Source organism: Dipodomys merriami, unplaced genomic scaffold (assembly GCF_024711535.1).
Source record: "Dipodomys merriami isolate MVZ:Mamm:240054 unplaced genomic scaffold, mDipMer1.0.p SCAF_24, whole genome shotgun sequence".
NCBI lineage: Eukaryota > Metazoa > Chordata > Mammalia > Rodentia > Heteromyidae > Dipodomys > Dipodomys merriami.
Genome location: NW_027203826.1, coordinates 22,602,414 through 22,628,648, shown reverse-complemented (window position 1 = coordinate 22,628,648; position 26,235 = coordinate 22,602,414). Strand labels below are relative to the sequence as shown.

The window sequence follows — 26,235 nt, the reverse complement described above, 5'->3', positions numbered from 1 at the left end:
TCCTATTGACTTTGTAGATGTCTAAGAGATTGGAGATTCCTGGTATAATATCTAGAACGTTTTCCCCAACTCCCACTTTTCCAGCCACCCATCCCTCCCCCCACTCTGTTTACATTTGACAGATATTGACCAGGAGCTATTCTATAAAAATTGTATGCAGTTTACATCTTGCTTTAACAGTGATGATTTTTAAACTTTCAGAAACTTTGCTTTTACTTGTCTCCTCTGTTTTGCAAGTATAGTCCCTTCCTATGGGACTTTTGTCTGTACACATGTTTGTTCACATTATTATCCACAGGTAGGTTAGCAAGCAGAGTGTGTAACCAGAGACAAATGAGTATCACCATCCTGCAGTGGCGGCCCCTAGGGGCCTGGGAATGGGCCTTGAGTTCCAATCTTTCTGTTCCTTCTCTGGTCTTCTAAAAATCTGAAGTGTGTTTTGATTATTAATTTTTGGTGGATAACACCATGTTAGTTAAAAATATACCTATACACAGGTCCTAGTTCAGGTACTTGTATTAATCCATTCACTCACTCACTAGTCCTTTATTCAAGAGATGTTTATGAACACAAAGAAGTGTGAAATGATTATTTTTGAAATAAACTCCGGTTTCACATAGAATAATTATAAACAAAAGCCATAGCAGAAGAAGTCTGTTTTGGACACTGTTTGCTTCAAGCTACATTAATAACTTGAAACAATTGCCAGTCCAATATCATTAGAATACAACCCATGGCCTGGATCTTGAAGAAAGAGGTAATCTTGGTCAGGATTCCCTCCATGGGTGTGACAGACTTGTTGGGCTCTTGGATATAGCATGTGGTGACCTTGGCCAGGGACCAGCATGGCTGAGGAGGGGGCTCCGCTGTGGTGGTGTCACCTTCTCTACCTCAGGTAACTGAGCAGTGATCTGCCATACAGGGTATGCTGCTGAAATCCAGGAACTGAAGGAAGAGGCTGCTGTTCCCTAAAAGTTCCTGTTTCTTTTGTGAACATCACTCTTCCCAGACCTAGCTCTTACTGGCTGGTAACTTTCCTTCTCTCCAAGCATATACTTATAGTTCTAACTTTAGGTAAAGTTTGAGCCTCTTTTCTCATCTAGGAAAACCATGTGTGATGTTCTGTAAGCTCCCAGAGAGCTTCTCTGGATCTCAGTCATCTGTGATCCACTCCAGCACAGAGCAGGGCCTAGAACAGAGTGTGCACTTTGGGTTGAATGAGGGACTAGAGAATAATCTGAGGATTTGTTGTTGGGAGATTTAATTTTTTGAGTTCGAGGTATATTTTAGATAGGAGACCCTTTTCCGTTGTATGGCTAGTGAAGATCTTCTCCCAGTCTGTGGGGTTTCTATTGATCTTGCTAGCTATGTCCTTTGCCAGGCAGAAGCTCCTCTGGCCTCTTGCACAGAACTTGGCCTCTCCTGACTCCCAACATGAACTATGTTCCTGAACATCCTTTCCACATGACCTGCTTACCTCCACACGATCATGACCTGCCTTCCTGCCTGTCACTAGCTCCTTGCCTCTGTGCAAGTTTTTCTCTTCCCCTTCAATGTGCTTAACTTCATCCAAATCTGTTTCTTTCCTCCGGTGGGCTGAAAGGCTGGATTTGGGGACCAGTATTTCAGCTTCAATTTCTATGCCAGTACTTCTTTACCACTGGTTGGTGGGACATGATGGGTAAATTGGAGCACAGGGTGATTTTTCTATCAGATTTATGATGATTAAGTACATTTAAGTGAATTTGCAGGCTTAACGCTGTGCTCTGAGTGCTTAGTCAGTGTTGGGTGCTGTTTCATCTTCTGTGGAGATGCATAGAACACAAGAATCCAGAGTTTGCTCTCAGGACACTCCTAGCTGAGCTGCCAGGCCTGCTCAGATTCCTTTTCCTAAAGGCCTTTCCTGCCCGTTCTAGTTCCTGCAAACTCTCCTTTCTCAAGCTCTTATCAAATGCACATCTATGCCGTACAATTTAGCATGGAATTGTTTGTAGGGAAAATTGATTAACAAGTATCCTTAGCTAACTTGAATGACTATGATGTTTGACTTGCTCTGCTTTTTAGGAGATGGAAGGACATGATTACAAGATGAATTCCAAGGAGGAATCCAGTAGAAAACAACCTCGTCAATAACTATATCATTAACAGTGATACAAGCTCAATGCTTTCTATGTGCTATTGCTCTGGTCGCAGGCACAGGGTACCAAGACACAGGAGGATGGCCTTGAATCCATCAAGGTGAACCTAGAGACTAAGCTTCTGAACATTTTCTGTCCATGTAACAAAGTCAGTGCAGCTCATCTTCCCACATGGGGCAATTAGGCACAGAGAGGAAAATACATTTACCTGATATCACAAAAGGTAGACCGAGGATGATACATGCTCAAAGGTCTTGGTTATTAGTTTGACTTTATTTCAACTCCTGCAGGATGCCTCAGCTTAATTTAAATCTTGCATTAGAAAGCAGAAGAAAACAAGAAAAGTTACAAAGGACCCTAACAGCTTTAATCTTTCTCTAACACGAATATCAGTTAATTAGATCATTTATTTTCCTCTGTCGTTTCTATTTCTCACTCAGAGATCAAGCAGCCAAAACCACTCCATAGCAGGGGTTTACTCAGAGGTCAGCTTTAAGAGCCTCCTTTGAACACTGGGCTCTGAAACCCCACCTGGGTTCAATTTGTGAGCAAACACGCCACATCCTCTCAGATTTTCACAGTGCGGGAATAAAGGGCTTTGAGACTTTTAGTTCTGACTGGCAAAGTATTTGGGTGTGTGGTCTCTGGGTCACCAACCTCATGATATCATTCTCCCTAGAATTGACATGTGATACCAATTGACAGGTGTTTCCCAGTAGGTAGGTTCTACAAACTATTTATCTATCAAAAGTAGGGTATTTTGATGGGAGGGTGATATTGTGTTGCTCAAGGGGTCTGGTTTGGTTTTCTATTACAGATGATGCTTTTGTGAACATCCTTGTGAGTACTTCCTAGATTGCTTCTTTGTCAGTGATTGTTAGCAATGGAAGTTCAGAGCTGAAGAGTATATTATAAGTGGTTTTTAGTAAGCGACTGTCAAGTATTTTTCCAGCATGGATATGGTTTACCAACAATCTCTTTCCACAATAGTTCTCAAATGTGCCTTTTACTCTGCAATATCACTTGATCTCTAGACAAAAACCAATTTTCCTCTTTTCCACCTTTCAAGATAGTAATTTTATTTATCTTGTCTTCATTTGTCTTTCTTAAAAACCTCCTCCTCCTTTTTCTTTTTCTTTTTCTTCTTCTTCTTTCTTCTTCTTCTTCTTCTTCTTCTTCTTCTTCTTCTTCTTCTTCTTCTTCTTCTTCTTCTTCTTCTTCTTCTTCTTCTTCTTCTTCTTCTTCTTCTTCTTCTTCTTCTCCTTCTTCTCCTTCTTCTCCTTCTTCTCCTTCTTCTCCTTCTTCTCCTTCTTCTCCTTCTCCTTCTCCTTCTCCTCCTCCTCCTCCTCCTCCTCCTCCTTCTCCTTCTTCTTCCTCCTCCTCCTCCTCCTCCTCCTCCTCCTCCTCCTCCTCCTCCTCCTCCTCCTCCTCCTCCTCCTCCTCCTCCTCCTCCTCCTCCTCCTCCTCCTCCTCTTTAGGATTCCCTACTCATGTCTTTACATCTCCTAAGTAGATGATAATGTAAGAAATGGGAAGTGTCTCAGATGGATACAGGCAAACATGTTCATAATGTGTGTGTGTATGTGTGTGTGTATGTGTGTATGTGTGTGTGTGTGTGTGTGAGTGAGTGAAATAAATGAAATGCAAGTGGAGTGGAGGAGATGAACTTGTGGGTGTTATTTGTCTATTAGTCCCTAGATGAATCTTTTCCCTTACTCACTACTGAAGAAAGCCCAATATATTCTCACATCCACAATAAACACTGAGAATCCCTGGCGTAAGTCTTCCAGGAGTTCTAAGTATGTGCAATTTCAAGCAGATGATGCTAATGTCAGTTACCTCCATGCTGGGTACTTCTAACTTTGTTCCCTACACCACCCTTCTCTCAATCAATACTACTACTACTACTACTATTAATAATAATAATTGGAAGAGTATCTAGTTCATGTTGTGCTGGACCAGAGCCTGTGCTAACTATACTCTATAGGACCATGCATGGGCCACTTTTTCTGTAGGTGTAAACTCCCTTGGATTCTTATCTCATACCTTGCAATTTCAGGCAATTTCAAAGCGTCCTCTTTGCCTCATGGACTCCCATGCTATACATGGGTGGCCCGTGGGAAGCCTCCATCCTGCTTTTTATCATCCTTGCCCGTGATGAGAGCATGACTAAAATGAAAAGTTTGCTGGAAAGATGCTAGGAGAATGGTCCCCAGGAGGTTTCTTCCCACTCTGCGCTCTAATTGGTAAACCCTTGGACTTGTAGATGAAAAGCTGAGACTAATCCTGTTCCATGGAAAGTTATCTAGAACAGCTGAAGAACACTGCTTTGCTCCCCCTCCCCTTTCACATTTTTTTCTACTTTTCCTGCTTTCTGCCAAGCTTGCCTTTTCTTTGATGGATGACTTTTTCCTTCTGCTCCTTTTATCCACTCATGCTATCTGGGGTGGGGGGAATGGGGTCAGTAGTTCTGCAGAGGGCAGCACATACAGATGTAAGGCAGCCCAGGCATAACATCCTGAGAAAGGCTCTTCCCTTGTATCAGACTGAGTTATGGTCATGACCTAACCTGGCCCTGGTTCTGCTCAGTTTTCCTCCTACAAAACAAACTTGCACCACATAGCATTGTCTTTTCCAGTTACCAGCCAGTGAGATGATGCGTGGACTCCTTGTTTTCTCAAGTGGAGCTTCACCTTCCTGGAAGCTGCTGGGGCTTCTCGGAGAAGCAGGACTTCTCACCTCTGTTTCATCGTCCAGATGTGTAGAGCAGAACTCTGCCATGAGGATTTCTTGGAAGGGAGGGTCCACAGCTGTGCTGCCAAAAGCAGCATTTCTGCAAAAAAACAAAAACCCTTCCTTTTACCTCTGCCACCTTGGCTTGCTGTTGAGTGATCTCCTTTGTGAGACTCTGCCAGGATTTGATGTTGTATCCTGGGTGGAGATTTCCCTAAGGAAATCTCCCAGGAGGGTTTCTTCTAGGTGCTGTCATCCTTTTTGTTTTCTAGGTCTAGGAGCAAGGAGCTCATTCTACGATGCCTGGGGAAAAGCGAAGGTAAAATAGGGAGGAATGTCTATCTGTAGTTGCAGAGTGAGGAGAATGCTGGGTCCCTGTTGGTTCATTCTTCTGCATGTTTCTAGGTGCTCCTTAAGATGCACAGAAATGCTCTTGCTGTGCTCCCCACAACCCACAGTCTCCTGCGCCGTCTTCAAGAGCAGTGGGTGTAATATTGGAGCAAGAGCCCACCCTTCCTTAACCCTGTGGGAAGTTCACTGACAGGTGATACAGGCTCTTGTTATCTAGGATCTCTCAAACTGCTTGATTAAATAATTAAACAAATAGCAGCAATATAGGGCTCAGTAAGCTGTAGGTGGTCACGGTCAAATACTTCATAGACAACATGAAATTGAGGATGGTTTGGGGAGGGCCTCCCAGAGACAGACGGCATTTCAGATGGGACAGATACAATACCATTTGTGGGGTCCACTGTACTCGAATGGTTGGTGTTGAGGAAGTGATTTACAGACCAAGGAGGAAAGTTTTAATTGGGGTAGAGGAGAAGATTTTGGAGCTCAAGAGCTCAAGAGCCAGAGCATCTGCTCAGCATTGGTTGTTTTTTTTTTTAAACTATTTATTTGGTTCTTCTAAAACAAGTTTTCATGGTGCTCTTAACAGACGTACAGCAACTCCTCTGCTTTGAGGAAGAAAAATGTATAGATGCTATTTTTCCACTTTTATCAGTACAATCAAATAAGCATACTAACCTGGCACCAGTGGCTCACGCCTAAAATCCTAGCTACTCAGGAGGCTGAGATCTGAGGATCACAGTTCAAAGCCAGCCCAGGCAAGAAAGCCTGTGAGACTCTTATCTCCAATAAACCACTCAGAAAACTGGAAGTGGCGCTTTGGCTCAAGTGGTAGAGCGCTAGCCTTGAACTGAATTGCTGAGGGACAGTGCCCAGGCCCAGAGTTCAAGCCCCACGATTAACAACAACAACAAAAAAGCATACTAAAGACAGTGAGTTTCCTGAGAGCCCTCCAAAGATCAGAATTCTCTCTTTCTCTCTCTTTTCCCTCCAGGTTGGCCTTAGACTTCAAGCTGTACAGCTAGGATTACAGGCCTAGCTCACACCACTGACTGGTTGATTTGTTGAAATGAAACTCTGGCTGGCTTTTGCTCAGGCTGGCTTCAAACTACAAATGTTCTGATTTCCACTACCGAAACAGCTGACATTAGAGTTGTGTGTCACCAGGCCTGGCCCTATTTTTCTCCCTCATTTTTAGGTTGATGTTTATAACTCCTGAGGTAGATGACACCTTTCCTCTTTATTGTGGTGCCAAGAGCACTGTGGAAGCACCACTCCCTTTATTCGGTCCTGTGGCTAAGGGAATCCATTCTATGAAACCAACTGACAGAACCTCCCATGAGGAGATAGGAGAGATTGCTAATAGAGAAGGGAGTAAGCCACCAGAAGCAGTCCTGCTGGAGCCCTGGAAAAGGTGTGAATGGCTCCTAGCAGGATCATGTCACATTCCCTTTTGATTACATTCCCTACAAGCACAATTTCCTATGCTACCAGTTGCAAACCTAATTGAGAGTCCGAGAAAAAGAGCAGTGAAAATCATTGGCTTGGAACAAGTTTCTGGATGTGTGATATTTAAATTAGCCTCCTTCCACCTCTCCCCTTCCCCAATATCATACTCCTGGACACAGGTCAAAAAGCTCCCAAACCCTTTGCCTAGGTCCGTTAGAACTGATTATTGGGTATGATATGTCACAGAAGAACTTGGGAGGTCTACCTAGAAATGTGAACAGATATTCAGTAAGGTAGCCTGTCAATTTAGGCTTTGGTCAATAGTGAAAGATAAATGATTGAATCAGTCACTTACTTTTTTCTTCTCCCATTGTGGATACTTTCGAGAAACCAGATCCTAGTTGTCTTCAAGATCCAAAGAAAGAAAGTGGGTCTACAAATTCATTCCTGCCATTTTTACTAGTCCACACCACAGGCAGCTTACAACTTTCTTCCTAGCAACTCTTAACTTTTGAAAGTATCTGAAATGTTTCAGTGTAGTACAAAATACATGTGGTTTGGATTCTTGTCTCTTGCACTTGCTAGATGTGAGATTGTGAATTGCTTGTATAATAGCCTAATGCTTAGTTTATGGCCTATAAGAGAAGATACTAAAATTCAGGTCATACATTTGTGGTATGGTTTACTAGGACTGGCGAATGATCTATGGTTGGAGTGTAGTAGATATTTAATAAAAGGTGGTTTAAGGCTCTTTATGCCTTCTTGGGCATAAGCAAGTGAAAAGACCTAATTTAAGAAATGGAAATAAAATTATTTCTCTACAAGGGGCTACATTTAGAATTCCTCCCACTGAACAGTTATTTGTGACCCTCTAAATCATGAGGCTCACACATTTTTACATTTATTTCCTAATAGCTTGGAATATTACATTTCTGTTTGTATGAAGGGCTTGTTCCTGGTAACTGGATCTTTTACTTCCAAATCCTGATAATTTGTGATAATAGAACAATAGATGCAAATAATTTTTGTTGCAGACACATGCATCTATTGTTCTATTAAGAAACTCGTGGTCTCTAAATACGATTTTTAGAGTTGAGAGCAGGAATAAAATGAACAAGACATGCTCCTTTAATTTACTTTATTTTCTTTCCAAACTCAGTTTTAAAAGATGGCAAGGTGTTCAAACAAGTTTAAATTTAGTAAACATTGATATATACCAGAGGACATTTGGATGAAAGTGCTGAAAAAATTATTCATAAGGTTTTAAGACAATATGGTCCAAATGTTTGGCTTCAAGCTCACCCCCATCTTTTGTGTTACATCATTTGATCTGATGTTTCTAACCATGGGCTATCATAGTTCAGTTTGGTGTTGAGTGATCTCATAAATCATATTAGTGATCTGGTCCCTCTGTTCTTCCCAAGAATGTGGCTTTGATGAACAAACAACAGTTGTAATGTGTTTGTTTCTATCACATGTACATCCAAAGTTATAAAAACTCAATGTTGCACAAGCTCAGAGTTTCACCACGTATATTGTATTGGCTTAGACTGTGTTGGTTTGTCAGCCTTTGCTGTGCTAGACTAAGTAGAAAGGGAAGTCTTCTGAATATTAAGGTTCTGTAAAAATCTTTTGAAACACAATTCATCTTGTTTCTGTGTCATGAGATCAAGGGAGCAGGACAAAGGGAAAGCTTCCTGAGGGCATGTGGGAAGCTGGGCTGGCTGCTTGATAAATGGTTGGACAGAATTTATTTGCAGGTGCAGCTGGTCACAGAGCGTTCTGGTAAACAGCGTAAAGCTCAAAATCCAAAGTGGAGGCAATATTTACTCCCCTTTCATTGCAGAAGGTCACATCTTCAGCAAAGCAGGCTGTCCGCTTTTGTTAGAGGGAAGTGGAGACGCTTGAAAGCTTGTACTTGCTTTCCTTTTGTGAATCTAGAAGTGCTGGAACTAGCTCCTGCTGGATCACCAGAGCCAATTGTACATTTCTCTTCCCAACTCCATGCACACTGACATCATAGTGGTAACTTGAAATTGGCCATTGTGGGAGTAATATGCACCACATCAATTGGCTAATGCTGCAGATTTTCCACTTCAGGACAAAGCTGCCTTTGAGACAAGTATGGAGAAATAATTATTTTATTGATTATCAATCAAGAATCTAAGGATAAGATGTTAAAGTGTTCACAATTGAAAATTAGATACCTCATGTAAGTTAATTAGTCATTTATATGGGAAGTCTAGTAATTTATACTCCAATTTCATCACATACTATGTGTGCATCAAAATGTAGACTTTCTCTTAAAAGCCAACATTGTTCATAAGTCAACAGGAAGACATAATTAAGGCTCTATAATGTTTATTAAAATATGTGAACCAAGAAGAAAATGTGGGTTAGGGAAACAGTATTGATCATGCAATTTTGTTTTCTTTTTTGAAAATCCACCAATGGATTTTCAATGGAAAGAGATTTCAAAGCAATATTTCTTAATTCTCTTGACAAGCTTTGTGTAAAACCAAGAAAACAAACAAAATACTAGACACTTTCCATTGCATCATAGCTAGTCATTACTAGTATTTTAAAGGTGAATTGTTAGAATTACTAGGTAGAGGCTGTTTTGGTTAAAAATGACTTTTATTTTTATTTATTTTAAATTTATTTATTTTATTGTAAAGGTGATGTATGAGGGGTTACAGTTACATAAGTCAGGCACTAAGTATGTTTCTTTTTGAACAGTGTCATCTTGCCCATTGTTTTCTCCCAGTTTTTCCCTTCCCAATCCCCCTCTCTACAAGGTGTATACTGTAGTTCATTTTCAACACAGCGTCTAGTGAATGTCACTGCTGCATTTGTTCAACCCTTTGGCCCACCATTTCTGTACTTCCAATTACCTCCCCAAATCAGATAAATTTACATACAAGACAAAAGGTACAGAAATCAAAAACAGCAACCCAGGAGAAACAAACAAAAACAAAGAAACCAAAACCAAACTGAAAAGCAAAAGAACAAAAATCCTCTTAAGGGCAAGTTTTTACTTATGTTAGACACAAGCGAAGCTATTTATAAAGATCACTTTAATAAAAATGTGGCTACTTATTAAACATTTGGTGTCATCAAAAGCAGAAGCTTATGATTTAGAAATCCAGAACACCCATCAACAAGGGCTATTGGAGGGAACTCTATAAGGTCAAGGAATACATAAAATTCTTGTTTCATGATTTTTGATATGAACCTCAAGCACCTGGTCCTGCAACTATCAGATCATTATCATTCATTCATCAGCTCAAGATATATTTATTAAGCATTTCTGTGTAGATAGAAGTACATATTTATAAGAATGCCTTCATGTAGTTTACAAGTAAAGGCTCATCCTGACACTATATCCTAAAATAAGTACCCAGGAGGTTGGGAAAAAATCACCCACCAATGGCATACTGGGAATGTCATGGGCCTCCACTCTGTCTCATGGTTCTCTTCCATTTGTAGTTTTGTAGTTCTGCCACATTTGACATGACTCCCTTTTGCTGTTATCTACAAGTGCTGTCTTTGTTTATCAAGTAGATTTCTTGTTTCGGTGGCTTTTCTGAGCAAGGACATGAGGCAGTGAGTGGAAAGGACCTTCTTTTACCTGGAAAGTTTTGCTTGTTACTGTGGTAGGCACTGCTGGATGTAGAATAACCACCTTTGTAATTGACTCGCTGGGGCTTATTCCATTTTGCTTTCTTTGGGAACAGTTGCACTCTACAGATGACAGGTCTTTCTTTACCCCCAGGAACAATGTCTAGAAGTGATAGTCTTCTCCAAGAGACCTCCTTATTTTCCCTCTGAGAATCATTTCCATGTTCAAAGGAGGAAACGACTTTTTGAAGGGACATGCAATTTGCTGTCTTTTGTAAATGTCTAGAGCTGCCCTCCTGGGTCCCCAGGATATAAGAGGGCTGGGGTAGGGGTGGGGGGAAGTCAGTGATCAGGAAGAATATTCTTGATGAAGTGATAATAGATGGCCATCATTTGCACTGGCTGTCCACTTCCCAGATTTCGTTAGGTATTTTTAAATATATAAGGAAACGCAATTGGGTGGAATCTCCAGTGAGCTGCCACATGGTCCAATATGAGAGTATGGCCGGGCAGCGCAGGTGGGGAATCTGTGTCATTTATATATTATTCTTCCAATTCAAAGGCCTTCATTCTCGCTATTGACATGTGGTTTTCCCCTCCTCCCCCCATTCCTTTCTCCATTCTCTTTGTATTTGGTGTTTCTCCCCTGGATTCTTCCTTCTTTCCCAGGTGTGTTTGATAACTGCTCCCACACCATCACTGACAAGGGCTGGGCGCTGGGGATCCGCACGGGCAAAGAGAGGGGAAGGAGAGACCCTCGCTTCTTCTTCTCCCTCCGAACCGACCGTGTGAAGAAAGCCACCCTTGTGACGGGCCACAGTCACTACCAGCCGGGCATGTGGACACACGTGGCCGCCACGTACGACGGGCAGCGCATGGTCCTGTACGTGGACGGCGCGCAGGTGGCCAGCAGGACGGAGCAGTCTGGTCCTCTGCACAGCCCCTTCATGGCATCCTGTCGCTCTCTGCTCCTGGGTGGCGACGCCTCGGAGAGCGGGCATTATTTCCGTGGTCATCTGGGCACGCTGATCATTTGGTCCACCGCGCTCTCACAGAGCCAACTGCAGTCTTCCAGCCAGGCGGGGGACGTGGGCGCCCTCCTGCTGACCGCCACGTTCGAGCTCCTGAAGGAGCAATGGATCCCCTTCAAGGACGAGACCTACCCTCAGCTGGAGGTGCTCAAGGCCTGGGAGGAGCCCCAGCCCGAGGTTCTGTCACCCTTGCACCCCCCGCCCTGCGGGCAGACGGTCTGCGACAACGTGGAGCTGATCTCCCAGTACAACGAGCACTGGCCCCTCCGCGGGGAGAAGGTGATCCGCTACCAGGTGGTGAACGTGTGCGACGACGCGGGGCTGCGCCCCACGGTGAGCGAGGAGCAGATCGGCCGGCAGCACGCGGCGCTGGCGCACGCCTTCGCGCGCTACAACATCAGCTGGCAGCTGAGCGTGCACCGCGTCCACAACTCCACCCTGCGGCACCGGGTGGTGCTGGTGAACTGCGAGCCCAGCAAGATCGGCAACGACCACTGCGACCCCGAATGTGAGCACCCTCTCACGGGCTACGACGGGGGGGACTGCCGCCTGCAGGGCCGCTGCTACTCCTGGAACCGCAGGGACTCGGTGTGTCACCCCGAGTGCAACAACATCCTGAACGACTTCGACGGCGGGGACTGCTGTAACCCCCGCGTGACGGACGTGCGCAAGACCTGCTTTGACCCGGAATCACCCCTGAGGTAAGGAGCTGGGGACCTGTCTGCTGTGGGGGGGGAGCTGTCCTGGCTACTTCTAGAGGCAAAATGGGGTGCGCCTTAGTCCCCAAAGACAGCATTCGTGACATCTTTCCCCATCAGACTCTATGGAACTTCCGTGAAGTAAGCCAGGTAAGTGGGAGCAGACGGGTGGCTGAGGTCACAGACAATTGTGCGCGCCAGTGTGCAATGCACCGACCACCTGTGTGCACCAGGAGCCTGGGGTGCAGGAAAGCTGAGCCATTTTCTTTACCAGTGGGGCGGGGTTGGGATGGGGGGGGGGACAAGGAATCTTCCAGGACAAGCATTCTAAAGAGTAATAGAATCCAGTCAACAGCACTTGGGCACGACTGTTCATTCTACCTGTTCCCAGAGGCGTTCAGCACAGTAATGTGGATACAAAGGGAAGTCACAATCTCTGTCCTTGGTACAGATTGAGCAATTCATTGGAGGCATGGATGCCACAAATCTTTCTGTGCAAATTTCTCCTGGTTCCCCTACTGGCTCCAATCTTCACAGAGCGTCCGGAAAGATCTTTTGAAAAAGGACTCAGATCTGGCCATTCCCATTGATGCTGCACTTGAAATAAGAGCTAACCTTCTGACCTAGCTCCCTAGCTGGACTACCATCAGCTCCTGCCCACTTTCTCTTCAACTTCACATCCAACCACTGCCCCCGTGCATACAGCACAGCGTGGCTGACTGTGCTGGTTTGGTGGAACAGGTCAAGCCTGCTTCTGCCCCTAGGATTTTGCATTGATGGCTCCATCTTCCCGGGAATTCTTTTTCTCTTGGTATCCTTCCAGTGGGCTCTGACTCCTCATTCAAATATCTACCTAAGGATCAACTCCCAAGCCTTTCCTGATCTTCCAATCTAAAACAGTTACTAAATCATGTTAACATCGACTAACCTTAACGACCTGTACAGTACATACTTCTGACCATTTTTCTTTTGCACCCAGGTGCGTATCTTCCTCTCATTTGGAATATCAGCTCCAGGAGATCAAAAGCCTTGTGTGTGCAGTTACTTCTGCACAGTGACACACACAGTGCCACAACAAGGCCACACTGTCTCTACTTCCTTCCAATAATGCTATCAAATTATTGATGGATTGCTCTAGTGATAAAATTCAAGTACTCAGGAGCTAATCATTTCTAAAACACCTCATCAGTGGCAACCAACACTTTAGCACAAGAATCTGTGAAGGACATTTCAGGCTGAAACTGTAACAGCAGTCTTTAAATGTAGCCAGACAGTGTTTTCCTCAGAGTGGCCCTTTGTCTCTATTTATTTACAATACTATGACTATGAAATTTTATTTGTTGCAGGACAAAATATCATTCTATTATTTCCTTTCTTGATCAGCTTCTTCTTATACCACCAGAGTCCCTTCCTTCCTTCTCAATAACCACAAATGTTTCCAATTGCTTTTTCCTACATGCTTATTTATTAAATATGTGTTTTAAATAGTTGTTTTTTGTAACATCCTTTTCTGGCACTCTCCGTTCTAGTTCATTCTATATTCTTCTAATGTTGTCCAGTTATCTTAGGCTTGTAGTTCAGTTATCATTGTGGAACTTCACTACATTTTTTTTTGGATTGGAGGCACTGGATCCTGAATTACATCAATATCTCTTAATTTACTACTTTTTTTTTTTTTTACTAGAATATGTTCTTAAATAACTCTCTAGGAAAAGATGTTCTAGGTAACTTTTCTGAAAATGACTTCTCAGAATTGTTTTTAGGCCTTTACATGAAACAGATAACTTTTCTTTGTGTAAAATGTTAAGTTTGAAAACATTTTTGCTGAAACTTTGAAGAAATTTATCAATTGCTTCTAATTCTGTTCTGATACTTCTGTCTGTGATAGTTCCCCCCCCAAACTTCTTCCTTTTTTTCTTTCTCACTCTCTACATATTATATAATACATAATACATAATATGTATATACTAAAGATACACAAACACACTTATGTGTGTATATATGTATTTATTTATATGTTTCTTTTGGGCTTATTTAAAATGTTGCCTCTTGTCTGCTGTTTTAAAGAATTTACGGTAATTGTACTTAGGAACTAATAAGAACCTTCTATTATTCTTTCATTATAAGCACATAGTGGGTCCTATCAATTTAGACACTCATACTCCATATTTATGAAAACATTTCTAAAATTATTACTTTGACTTCTTTCCCTGAGATAGCTGGAAATAAAGCTCTCAAATTTATTCTCTAACATTCCAAATTTTTGTCATTTTGTTCTACTTTAGGGCATTTCTTTGAATTTAATTTTCCAATTATTCTATTACTTTTTACCTTAACAAACATGTGTTAAGACCTCTATTTTGTCATTTGTGGGACTTGAACTGAGAGCTTGGCACTGTCCCTGAGTTTTTTCCCTAAGAGCTAGTGCTCCACTTTTGGTTTTTTGGTGGTTAACTGGAGATAAGAGTCTCACAGACTTTCCTGTGTAGGCTGGCTTTGAACTGAGTTCCTCAGATCTTTAAAGCCTGTGGCTTTAAATTGTGATCCTCAGGTCTCAGCCTTCTGAGTAGCTAGAATTACCAGCCTGAGCCACCAGTGCCCGGCAAAATCCTTTATAATCATTGTTTAGTCTATCAAGTGCTGAGTGCTTACTCACAATGACAAGAATTCTGTCTAATAGCTGGCTAGAAAAAGGATAATTTTCTGTAAGTCTCCCCTTTTGGAAGAAGAAATCTGAAGGCAAAAATATGGGGGAGGTGTAAGATTTTCTTTTTATGTCCCTCATATTTAATTCATTATGGAGTCTTGTCACTTTGCTTCTGCCTTAAATGCTCTGTGCTAAATTTTTATTATTAAAAATATTGAGTGTTTTATAGTTCTCATTGGCAGGAAAGGTATTTTGAAAATTTATTACTTACCAAGTTCTTCCAATATGCCAATATGCCAGATACAATTAGATGAACAGAGGATTAATTTATATCTATATCTATGTCTATATCTATATATATCAGCTAAATGTTATTTAGCAGAGGAATTTAGAAATTTCATGTAGCTTCTTTAGGTTTAAATCTAAGCTCTAAATGTTATTTAGCAGAGGAATTTAGAAATTTCATGTAACTTCTTTAGGTTTAAATCTAAGCTGAGGTACAGAAAGGAGAACTTGGTGTAGACTATTCTGCACTATTGGTTTGAATTATTTGAAAACATTGTATTTAGAGACATAGATCTCTGGGGTTTTAAGGGGTCCTGGATTTGGTGGAGTTAGTGACCATTTCTGAAATAAATTACCCATATATAGCATCTTTATCATTACAATTAAGTCATAGACCTTAAATTCATAATCCCATCATAATGTTTCTCTTAAGGGATCCAATGTCAACAAATACTCTGCAAGACATTTATTGAATAAACAGTGTGCTGAACACAGTTGTTCTACTCAGAAGCTCAAGTTTACTGGCGGGTAATGGAAAGTAGAAGAAAAAAAACCTAGAGGTAGATTGATAACTAACATGCATTAGTAACTGATTAGTAATTGATGATAGTTCTCTTCCCAGATCTACTTAACATTTCTTACCACACCCTGTGAGAACCAGAAATCTAGCTCAAAGAACTTTCTTTCCCAAAGGTTCTGAGAAGAGGAGAGAGCCTAAGGAATGTATTTACAAACATCTGTAACCCAGATGGGTCTATCAAAGGGAGAGTATTTTTCAGGCTTGGGACTGGTCAGAGGAGATATGAATTATAGATATGTTACATAGCCAATTGAACAGAATTACCAAGATAGAAGAACTTGGCTTGTGGATTTGGAGGGCTGCATAAGCCAGATGTCTCTTTCTACTTGAGAGAGAGGGGGGACGGGGGGGGGGGGGAGGGTGAGAGGGGAAGAGGGAGAGGGAGGAGAAGAGTTGAGGGGGAGAGGGAGAGGGAGAGGGAGAGAGAGTTGAAGAAACAGAGTTGAACAGTTGAAGAAAGGGAGTTGAAGAAAGGAAGTTGAGTGTCTACTTCACAAAAAAATCACAAATATCCTTAACCATTTCTTATGGTGTGCTCTAGGTAGCCAAGCCAAAAGAAGCTCTGCTTCAAGGTGAACTCAGTTTCCTTGACCTTTACAGGCATCGGCTTCATTTGATTATTCACTCTGTTACTTTTATTCCTCTAAAATTATATCTGAAAGATATCCACTCTGCTGCTGTGTCTACTTTCCATCCTTCACTTTTCTCCTTTTTCTAAGAGTAAACTAGATCTGGAACGGTGGACTCTTCCTGCCCAACCCCCTCCCACCTCTCTCCGGTTTCATAATATTGTTGATGAGGGGAAAAAATTACCAAGTGAAAACAAATGGCTGAGCACAGATGGTTTTTTAAGTTGTCAATCAGCCAGTGTCAGACCATGCTATAAAGCAGACAGGGGGATACTATTCCGTTTCTGAGGCTTGGGGTGAGCTAACATCTCTGTGTGTTGGTGACTCCATTTCTCATCCCTGCTACCTTTTCTGAGTCTTATTGGGCGCAGAGGTCAATTACACGTAGAACACTAGCACCTGGTGTTAAGCCCTCAGAAGGTGAACTGAGAGATGTTTAACAGGTGTGTGGCAGAGTATCATCTACAGTTGTGCCTAGAAAGAGCATATTTTGGAACAGGAGAGAAGATGCATAAGGAATGAGAGGGAACAAATGAAGAAGCTGGTAATTCACAAACTTGGATACCAAGGAGGGGTTAGCTGGGGTGTGTTTACACACACATTGAGGCTGTTGAGCTGAAGGAATGGTAGGATTAGGTCCTTCAGTGGTTGAGTCTGTTAAACATCAGCCAGTTTTCATTATAGATTTCTTTTGAAGTCAGGATTCAAGATCCCTGGCGCCAAAAATAACATGGACAAGGAAAATAAGTGTAAAGCATAGAAGAGGGTAGGGAGAAAATAAAAGGTGGAGAAACTTTAAAACTGAACAGTAAGAAAACTTCTCAATCCCTTTCCACTTGGAATGCTCAAAGTGTGCACTTGACAAAGGTACTGGGGGGAAGAAATAAGAGATAAGCTTGGGAAAGTTACCTAGATAATAGAAATGTCACCTGTTTATTTTAGTGCACACAACGTTTTCTTCAATTCCATTAGATACTCTCTTATAGAATTTACACAATCCAGCTTTCTTGCTCACCTGGCTGAGGGCAAAGTCCTTTCCAGGTGAGTGGGGAAAGGCTGTTTTTCTCCTTTTTGTGGTTATTTCTTGGCCACATACACAGACTTTTGAATGAGCCATGTGGTCTGCCTGGGTTACAAATATTTCCTTTTATAAAAATTTTTAAGAGAGACCTTAACAGCCAACCATAGTTAGTCAGTCATTCAAGATAGTTGGGAATTTTCCTGGGAGCTGGATGGAGTGTTCGCTCTGGTACTCTTACCAGTTCCAGTCTGTTTCTCTTGTGACTTAGGCTCCCTTCCTAGGATTTATACCTAAGAAACGGAAAGACAGCTGTTCGTTTACAAACCTTGTCTCTCCCTACCCCAGGAACCTTGTTTGCAAGTTACTTTGTTGATTATAGAAATGTTAGGTTATGATTTTAGATCATTCTTCAACCCTGACACTATTTCCTTTGACGTTAGAGATGTAGGTTGGGTAGTTGATGGAGTACAGCGTTTTCTAGGCACTGGTTTTTGTTTTTTGTTTTTTCTGAACCTGTGTTTCATCAAAACACCCCCACCTCCCTGCATAAAGCTGCTGACTAATTAACTTGTTGAACTCTAAAGATTCTCTTACTCTCTTATTCTCTTCCAGAGACTCTTGGACAGATTCCCTAGGTTCAGAATTTGGATAATAAGGCCTGTTTGTCTATCGAGTATCAAAGTCTTATTTCCTCTTTCCTGTGAACGGTCCTTAGTCTAAAAGTAGAACTGAGTACCTTATTTGAACCATTACTTATCAACCCAGTGCCGATGCCCAGCTCCTGGGCCTGTCATCTCTCACTTAGGTCATTGTAAGAGCCTTGTAACTGATTTTCTACTTTTACTCTTCTATTTACCTCTGAGTCATTTTCAACAACCCTTATTGGAGCCTAACTCAGACCATGTCTTTCTTTTGCCTCAAACTCTCCAAGCCGCTCCTCAGCTCGCTCAAATCTCCAAGCTAAAGAGCAATGTTACTGTGGTCTTCAGGACCTAACTGACCTGCATTGGTCACTTCTGTGCCTTTCTTCTTGCCACACTACTCTATCTCATGGGATTCCCATCACGCTTGCCTGTTCTCTGTCTCTCACTCCTGCTTCAGGACTTTTCCTGTGGCTTAGCATATTGCTGGAATCGCTCTTCTTCCAGATTGATGCAGGGCCCCTTTCCCACCTTCTTCCCGTCATTTCCCACGTCACCCACTAAGTTGGAAGCTTTCCCTGGTGACTCCCATGGATAATGTTACAACATCACCTTGACTTTTCATGCTTTCGTTCCTGCTTTACTCTTCTTTTTAGAATTTTATCACCAGTATGCTATTTGGCTTGTTTGCCTCACTGTTGATCCTCTCCGCTGGAATGTAAATTGCACTAAGGAAGCGGTTTTGGTGTGTTTGGGTTACTGCTGTACCCTAGCACCTAGAACACCAGAAGGAACACACTAAGTAGTCAATAAATAATTGCTGAAAATGGCATGTTCTTACTCTAGCACCGTGGTTGGGAAATTGTGGGCTCGTGGACTAAATTTGCCTCACTGTTTTTGTAAATAAAATTGTCTTTGGAACACAGCCACTCCCACTAGCTTGCATATTGTTTGTGACTCCTTTCATGCGGCAGAATTGTATAGTTATAACAGAGACCATATGACCCACAAACCCCAAAATATTTACTATTTGGACTTTTGAAAGAAGTTTGCCAATCTCAGCCCTAGTACATGTCTGTCATACTATATTGTAATTATCCAGTGTTACTCATCTTTTGTATAAGACTTCATATTCTTTGATCACAGGGAACCAAGAAATGCTCACTTAATATAGCTTAAATAGATATATATGTATATATGTTTAAATATGTATGTGTAATATATGTATACATATATAATAATATATAATATATCATGTAATATGTATAATATACATAAAAGTTGTAGGGTAAATGGTAGTGTTGAACAAGGGCCTTAGTAGGGCATCAACTTAAAGGCAGAAAACATTATTTTTGTAAATAGAAGGTTATTGACAGTCTACACTCTATTGCCTTTTTCCTACTGGTATCATCATCTTGTCAGAGTTGCCACAGTATGAAGAAGCAAATAAAATAACTGAGATACCTCTGGAAAGTGAATATGCTAGCTAAGGGGGGAATGGGTTGAAGTCATTTTGTTCATTTCCTTATTGGTTGAATGACGGGACCTCCAGAGGGCTCTTGGAAGCAGAGTCATGGGTATATTTTGATAAGAGAGAAATGGTCAACCATAATAGCCAGGAAGTAAAATAACTAACTTTTACTTGGGAGGAGAGGGCAGTTCATGAAATTAAAAAAACAAACAAACTCCAAAAAAGGGAGTATGATATGTATTCTGTACCTATCATCTCCTTGAAATGGTGTCACAGATTTGCTAAGACTCTGACCAAACATTTTACTTAGGCTTTTGTGGCTCTAAGAAAGAGAAATTCATAGCCATTAACTAAAGAAAATGGAATAATTATATCAATATGTTACAACATCACCTTGACTTTTCATGCTTTCGTTCCTGCTTTACTCTTCTTTTTAGAATTTTATCACCAATATGCTATTTGGTTTGTTTGTCTCACTGTTGATCCTCGCTGCTGGAATGTAACTTGCACTAAGGAAGCAGTTTTGGTGTGTTTGGGTTACTGCTGCACCCTAGCACCTAGAACACCAGAAGGAACACACTAAGTAACCAATCAATAATGGCTGAAAATGGCATGTTCTTACTCTAGCACCATGGTTGGGAAATCGTGGGCTAGAAAGGTACTGGCAATAGGCAACCTCTGGAACTCTTTCTCTCAAAGCTGCATAGTTCTCCACATTTTATTATTTTGCAGTTTCCATATCTTGTTCACATTCTACTAGATACTCATAGTTTCTGCTCCTTTGTGACTTTGAAAACATGGCTTCAGTTTGCTGTCTCAGCAGAAGCAAACCTCACTAAGTCTCTCTTCAGATTCATATCCTCTTGCTTATAACAGCAGCCTGTTGCAATATCTTGTTCCAGTTCAATGTTTGGTCAATTTGGTCTAATTTGCCTTTACGTGTGAGGTCAGAAGTTACAGGCTTCTGGCCAGCCTATAGTTCTAGCAACTGTGGTCAAAACAAAAGATACTTGGGAGGTCCTGAGAGCCCCAGGGGAGCAGTTTTCTGTGATGCAACACCCTGGGTAGAGTGAGCTGCTTGTTTATGTTTTCTTTTTAGCGTTGAAATATGGATAACATACTTTTTTTGGTCTGAGGTTTAAACACAGGGCTTTGTACTTGCTTGGAAGGTACTATATCACTGATCTATACTTTCAGCCTCTTCTACTCTTGTTTGAGATAAGTCCTTGCTTTAGGCCAAGCTGGCCTGTACTACAATCCTCCTATTTATGCTTCCTATGAGACTCACCTTTCTACCTTCTTATTCTCCTTCCTATTCTATTCTCCTTTCTTCAGAAAAGAAATATTGTTCAGGAAGACTTATACTTATTGGTTGTACTTGGTACTTAGTAGATATTCAGAAGTTTTAAGTGAATGTTACAAAGTTTGGGGTGGAAGTGACCACTTTGAGAACTAAGACAAGAAGTAAGGATTCAAAATTATTTCAAAAGGATTACTGACTGTGCTCAGCACACTGCTGTAGAAATGTATACAGTGAGTTTAGGGTTTAATGTATAAAAATCTTGTCATACAAGCCTAAAGAATCCTTTGTAGTAGTCAATGTATAAATAACCATGGATAGTGAAAAGCATGATGCAGTCACTAAAAAATATGGCAACAATCTTGGGTTCTGTTAAAAAGGATAAAGTGCCTAAATTATTGGAAGAGATGTTTCTCCCCCCCCCACCTATACATGGCCCAAAGTCAGACTTTGCCTGGAGTCTGTACTTGGTTCTGGATAGCTGGTTTTATAAGGAACAACAATCTGACACGGGCCCAAGGTTTGAGAGAGAGTGGAGACAATTGGGATGGTAAAATGACCCTGTTCTCTTTCAGATATGAATTTTCAATGTCTGTGAACCTGGTTAAGGGGCCAGTATAAAGGGAATGAAACAGAAGAGTCACTCTGGCTTCTTTTACCTCGCATTCACCCTATTCACCCATTTACTCAACTCATTCAGCTTATAACAACTATTTATTAAATATTTACTCTGCTTTAGACACAGTAGCATACACTAGGGACATCAGATATTATCTGTGTCTTTATTCATAAAGAAGAGAGACAATAAACATATGTATATGTGCATGAATATGTACATTTATATGCAGAATTGAACTGAGTACAGTAACGTTCTAGTTTAGTCTCTAATCACCTTTGTCCTCCTAAGTCTGGGTGTCTATGGTAATGAACAATTTATCTTTTACTTCTAGTCTCCTTCTACCCTAACCCCAGATTAGCTTTCAATGGTTTTTATACTAAGCATAATTTCTATGTTCAGTACTTCCCAACTAAGAGGATTCAGACTGAAGGGTAACACAATTTCCAGTGGTTGCTGAAAGGTATCCAGGAACAGAAAGAAAAGTTTATTATATGAAGGATAAGGTCAGTAGAGAACAGGTACCTGGAAGAGAGTAAAATTTAGGAAAATAACCATACAAATAACTACTATTTGTTCAGCGGCCTAACCATTAACTAGGGCATTAGGACAGCACTATGGGTCATTTTTAGCACAATGTTAGGACAATTACTCAAACTGCCTGGGTGTGTAGCTGAGTGCTTTCAGTTAGAAGATGTTTTATAGTTATATCTGACTATTATGTTCAGTAATTTGGTCTACTTCTTTCTCATGAAGTTTTAGATAATGGGAAAAAATACCATCACCCTTACCTTTGCTCTTTGGGTACTATTCTTCATCATCATAGGTCTTTGGTTGATAAGTACATAGCGTAATTTTTCCTGTTTTCTAGGTAGTTCAAGCTACCTCACTCAGTGGGGTTTGCCAAAGACAATGAAGGTGGATTTCTAGCAATATCATAGTGTCATCACAGAATGTTTATGCAGTTAATTGAGTAACACAAAATCCAGTATCTAAGGAATCCTTTTCTAAGGGTTAGCCCACTGCCCTTAGTTTTAGGCTGTAATATATTTGGATTTTATTTTTACAGTGAGAGAAATCCTTATGGATTTGTGTACATATTTCTAGATAATGGTGCTCTGGACGAAATGTTTACTCATAGGCCAGGTGCTTGTTACATCATACATTATCATAGGCAAGACGTTAGGTAGTTTTTATATTTTCAGATGATACAGCAATTTAAAATAAGAAATGTTTATATGTTGACTTAGTTTCTTCAAATATATACACAGGAGTGGCTAGCAGGGTCATATAGTAGTTCCATTTTTAGCTTTTTAAGGAAACTCCATACTTAATTTGCACTAATTTGCATTCTCACCAACTGTATAAATGTTCCTCTTTCCCCTCTAACATTCTTGTCAGCTTTTGTTATTTGTTTACTTTTCAAATCTCTTTTGTTTTTCTTTCTTTTTTCTTGCAGGTAGTAGGCCTTTAACTCAGGGTCTCTTGCTCTTGTGTAGCATTCCTGATCATGACTGCTGCTCTACCCCATAAGCAATATCTCCAATTCATCTTTTGATGGTTAGTTGGAGATTGAGTCTCTCAGCTGGTTCTTCTCTCTCCTCTTTCCCCTTCCTCTTTCTCTCTCTCTTGGCTGGTTTCCAACAGTGATCCTAGAGGTCTCAATTTCCTAAGTAGTAGGAATAAATGTATGAGCCACTGGCACCCAGTTCTTGGTGATAGCCATTCTCCCTGGAGTGAGATAAAACCTCATTGTAATTTGGATTTGCATATTCTTTACAGTTAAAGATATTGTACATCATTTCTTTATATGTTTATTGGCCACTTTATCTCTTCTTTTGAGAAATATCTATTCAGTTTATTCACCTAGTTTCATTAAATTTTTCTATTAGTATCAAATTTTTTGGGTTCTTTATATATTCTGAGTCTTAGTCTCTTATTAGTGAATAGCTTGTAAAGATTTTCTCCTATTTTATAGGCTGCCACTTTAGTAATTGTTTAATAAGGAAGAATAATGAAGAGAAAGCCCCCCATGTGGAGGTTGAATGGGAGGGACTCAGAGCTCCAGCCCTAATGGTAGTTGTGAACTGAGGAATGCAAGCATCCTTCCCTAGGAGGAAGGATGTGAAAGTGGATGCAGATTTGTGAGTTGCTGGCATGTCTGGCATGTGGGCAAGTATTGGGGCCTGATGGTCATGATGAGAAAGGAGGCAGCTATCCTGTGAAGAAGGGATTGTCAGCAATATAGGGACTTGAGGAAGGTGGAAATTGTTCATAATTGCCTTTTTGAATTAGTCTTGTGTGCATTTTCACTATTAAAAGGAGAATAATTTTTAAAAGAGATACTTAAGACTCTTAAGATGCTGCAGCCCAGGTAAATTCTGGGAGATACAATAAGTCTGCTTGGATTTAGACATATAAAATGCCACTGAGCAATCGTGGAAACCGTGTAGATCAAGTGATTTACTTTATTTTGCAGATGAGGATGCCTGTTTCTAGTCACAAATCTGATTGCCTGGCTGACTGATCATAGGAGAGTTTGTATGACTTCTGTTTATTTCCTCATAGGACCTAACCACTCAAGGTGTTAGACAAGAGGCCAAGAACTCTAGATCAGGGACTTTCTGACTTAGTTTCTCCAGCTCAGTCTTTGCCTGTGCTTCATGTTATGAAGCATCCAAATCATCTTTCGAAGTTCAGGGCAAGTTGGAAATCATGGATTCTTTTGTCTATGTGGCCATGTGTTTCTCTGGTTTTCTAGTTTCAACAAAGTCATAATGTAGCTATTCATGTAGTAGATGATATTGAAGAAGGAGAAAAATAAGAAAGATGATTAGAAAAATTCACAACGACAAATTCACAGTGAGATTAAAGCTCAGAGCTGTTAGGTTGGATAATGGGGCTCCCCAGAAAGCAGAGGGGAGGGTCAAGGGTCTGTGAGGGTCAAGGATGGGCACTTGAGTGACTATTGGCTTGGTAACCAAATAGCATGGGTCTTGGCAGTTGGCATGGAAAGTGCATGCTAGTCATTGATCCGATTAGTGTCCTAATGGGTAATAGGCCAGTTAATTCAGACTTCATAGATAATGTTGCAAAGCATTTTAAAAATGCTGTAAGCTGTTGTTTCACAACAGACAGGCAGGCACTTGGAGATTCTATTACCATTCAAAGAAAGGGACCCTGTATAGAGAGATGTTTCCTGAGGGCCAGGTCACTCAGTGAAAATGCTTTCTGTCAACTCTCACAGGGGAAATGCTAAGCACATGTTCCTGGAAGACTCTCATCACCATGTTTCTATTAATACCCCTTTTGGTAAAGAAGGAGCTCTTGGGAGCACACTTACCCAACTAATTCTTTTTTTCCTTTAAATATTCATATCTTCTTATCCATATCAGAGTTTTTAGGAGACATGGAAATACTTTTAAGTGGGTCTTTGTCAGCCTCTAAGTTACTCTTGGTGACCTTGGTATCTGAGTGAGGGTCTAGCCAATTGATTGATTTCTGAGATGTCAGGCTGGTGCCCTTACCCTCAAGTTCCTTCAGAAAATTGAAATCAATGGGAAAACACTGAAAGTGAGACATGATTTTAAGAAATTTGCTCTGTGGTCAAATAGTCTCAAAAGAAACTTAGCACTAAATTAAAATGAAGTTCTCTTTCCATTTAAAATTCTTTGGACAGGGTCTTGAGGAAGTCATTAACCTAATTTCTCTTTTCTCACAGTTAATAAGGTCTAACAAGGATACAATCACTAATGTCTTAATAATGACATAATAACTTCCTGCACTTTCTCTCCATTCATGTTGTCGAGCCACCAGAGATTTTAGTGATAAAGTACAATATTCCACATGGGTTCAATGGGGAGGAGCAAGAGGAGGGTAACAGAGTGGATGAACATGGGATGGTGGACAGGGACTGAAGATGAAAGGGAGGGATGATATGCTCGAGATGCATTGTATACATGAATCACTTCAATGGCAAAAATTCAATATATAACCTAAAAGTTCAGAGAGGTAAAGGAGGAGAAGGGGTGAGATGGGAGGGATGGATGAGAATGTTAAACGTGATGGCATTTATCGAGAGGTATTGTGTTCATAAACTGCTCCGTTGAATGACAACTCCTTTCTACAACAACTTAAAAATATATATTAAAAACACTTTTGGAATTTGACATTAAGAATGTGAATAATCCAATTAAAAGAAGTCAAAATAAAAAAAGAAAGGTCAGAGGAGAAAATTCTAGACCAAGAGAAACTGCTGAAAGACAGAGAAAGCCTAACTAATTTTTTTGTTGGTGGTGGGGCTTCAACGCAAGGCCTGGGCATGATTCTTGAGCTTGTTTTTGCTCAAGGCTAACACTCTACCACTTTGAGCCACAGCTCCACTTCTGGATTTCTGGTGGTAAACTGGAGATGAGAGTCTAATGGACTTTTCTGCACATGCTAGTTTTGAACCATGATCCTCAGATCTTAGCTTCTTCTTAGTAACTAAGATCACAGGTATGAGTCAACAGTGCCTGATTTTCTAACCTAGTCTTAATAGGGAGAAAATTTGCTTCATAAATATGCTGTCTTAATCTGTCTTCTAAGGTTAAGGGCAACTAGTAATTATTTGAGGTTTACTGAGTTATCCCCAAGTTTAGTTGTTTTATTTTTCTTTTAATAATTAATAGAAGGCACAGTGAGCCCAAAACCAAGAAGGAAGGAATGGGTTCATCATGAAATTGAGATAAACTGAGAGTGAAGCTGTAATCCCAGCTATTCAGGAGATAGAGGTTGGAGGGATTGCAGTTTGAGGCCAGGCCTTGCGAAATACTATCAAAAGACAAGTCTTAATCAATAAACCATCTCTTAAGCCAGATGGGCAGGAGACAGGTAGTAGGATTGTAGCTAAGGCCAACCAGACCCTATTTGTACAATAACCAAAAGGAGTAGGGTCATAACTAACCTGTAGAGTGCCTGCCTAGCGAGTGTGTGGTCCTGAGTTCAGGCCCCAGTACTGGCCAACAACAACAGCAACAGTGACT

General features: G+C 40.9%; 1 protein-coding gene across 3 annotated transcripts in view; it reads left to right on the top strand.

Moving 5' to 3' along the window:
- Positions 1 to 26,235, top strand: part of Pappa2 (pappalysin 2) — a 221,801-nt gene that overhangs the window by 15,782 nt on the left and 179,784 nt on the right. For all 3 annotated transcript variants that reach the window (XM_070034409.1, XM_070034410.1, XM_070034411.1), the window contains one exon: positions 10,962 to 12,024. In XM_070034409.1, coding sequence (XP_069890510.1) covers positions 10,962 to 12,024 — 1,063 coding nt within the window. The remainder of the gene's footprint in view (positions 1 to 10,961; positions 12,025 to 26,235) is intronic.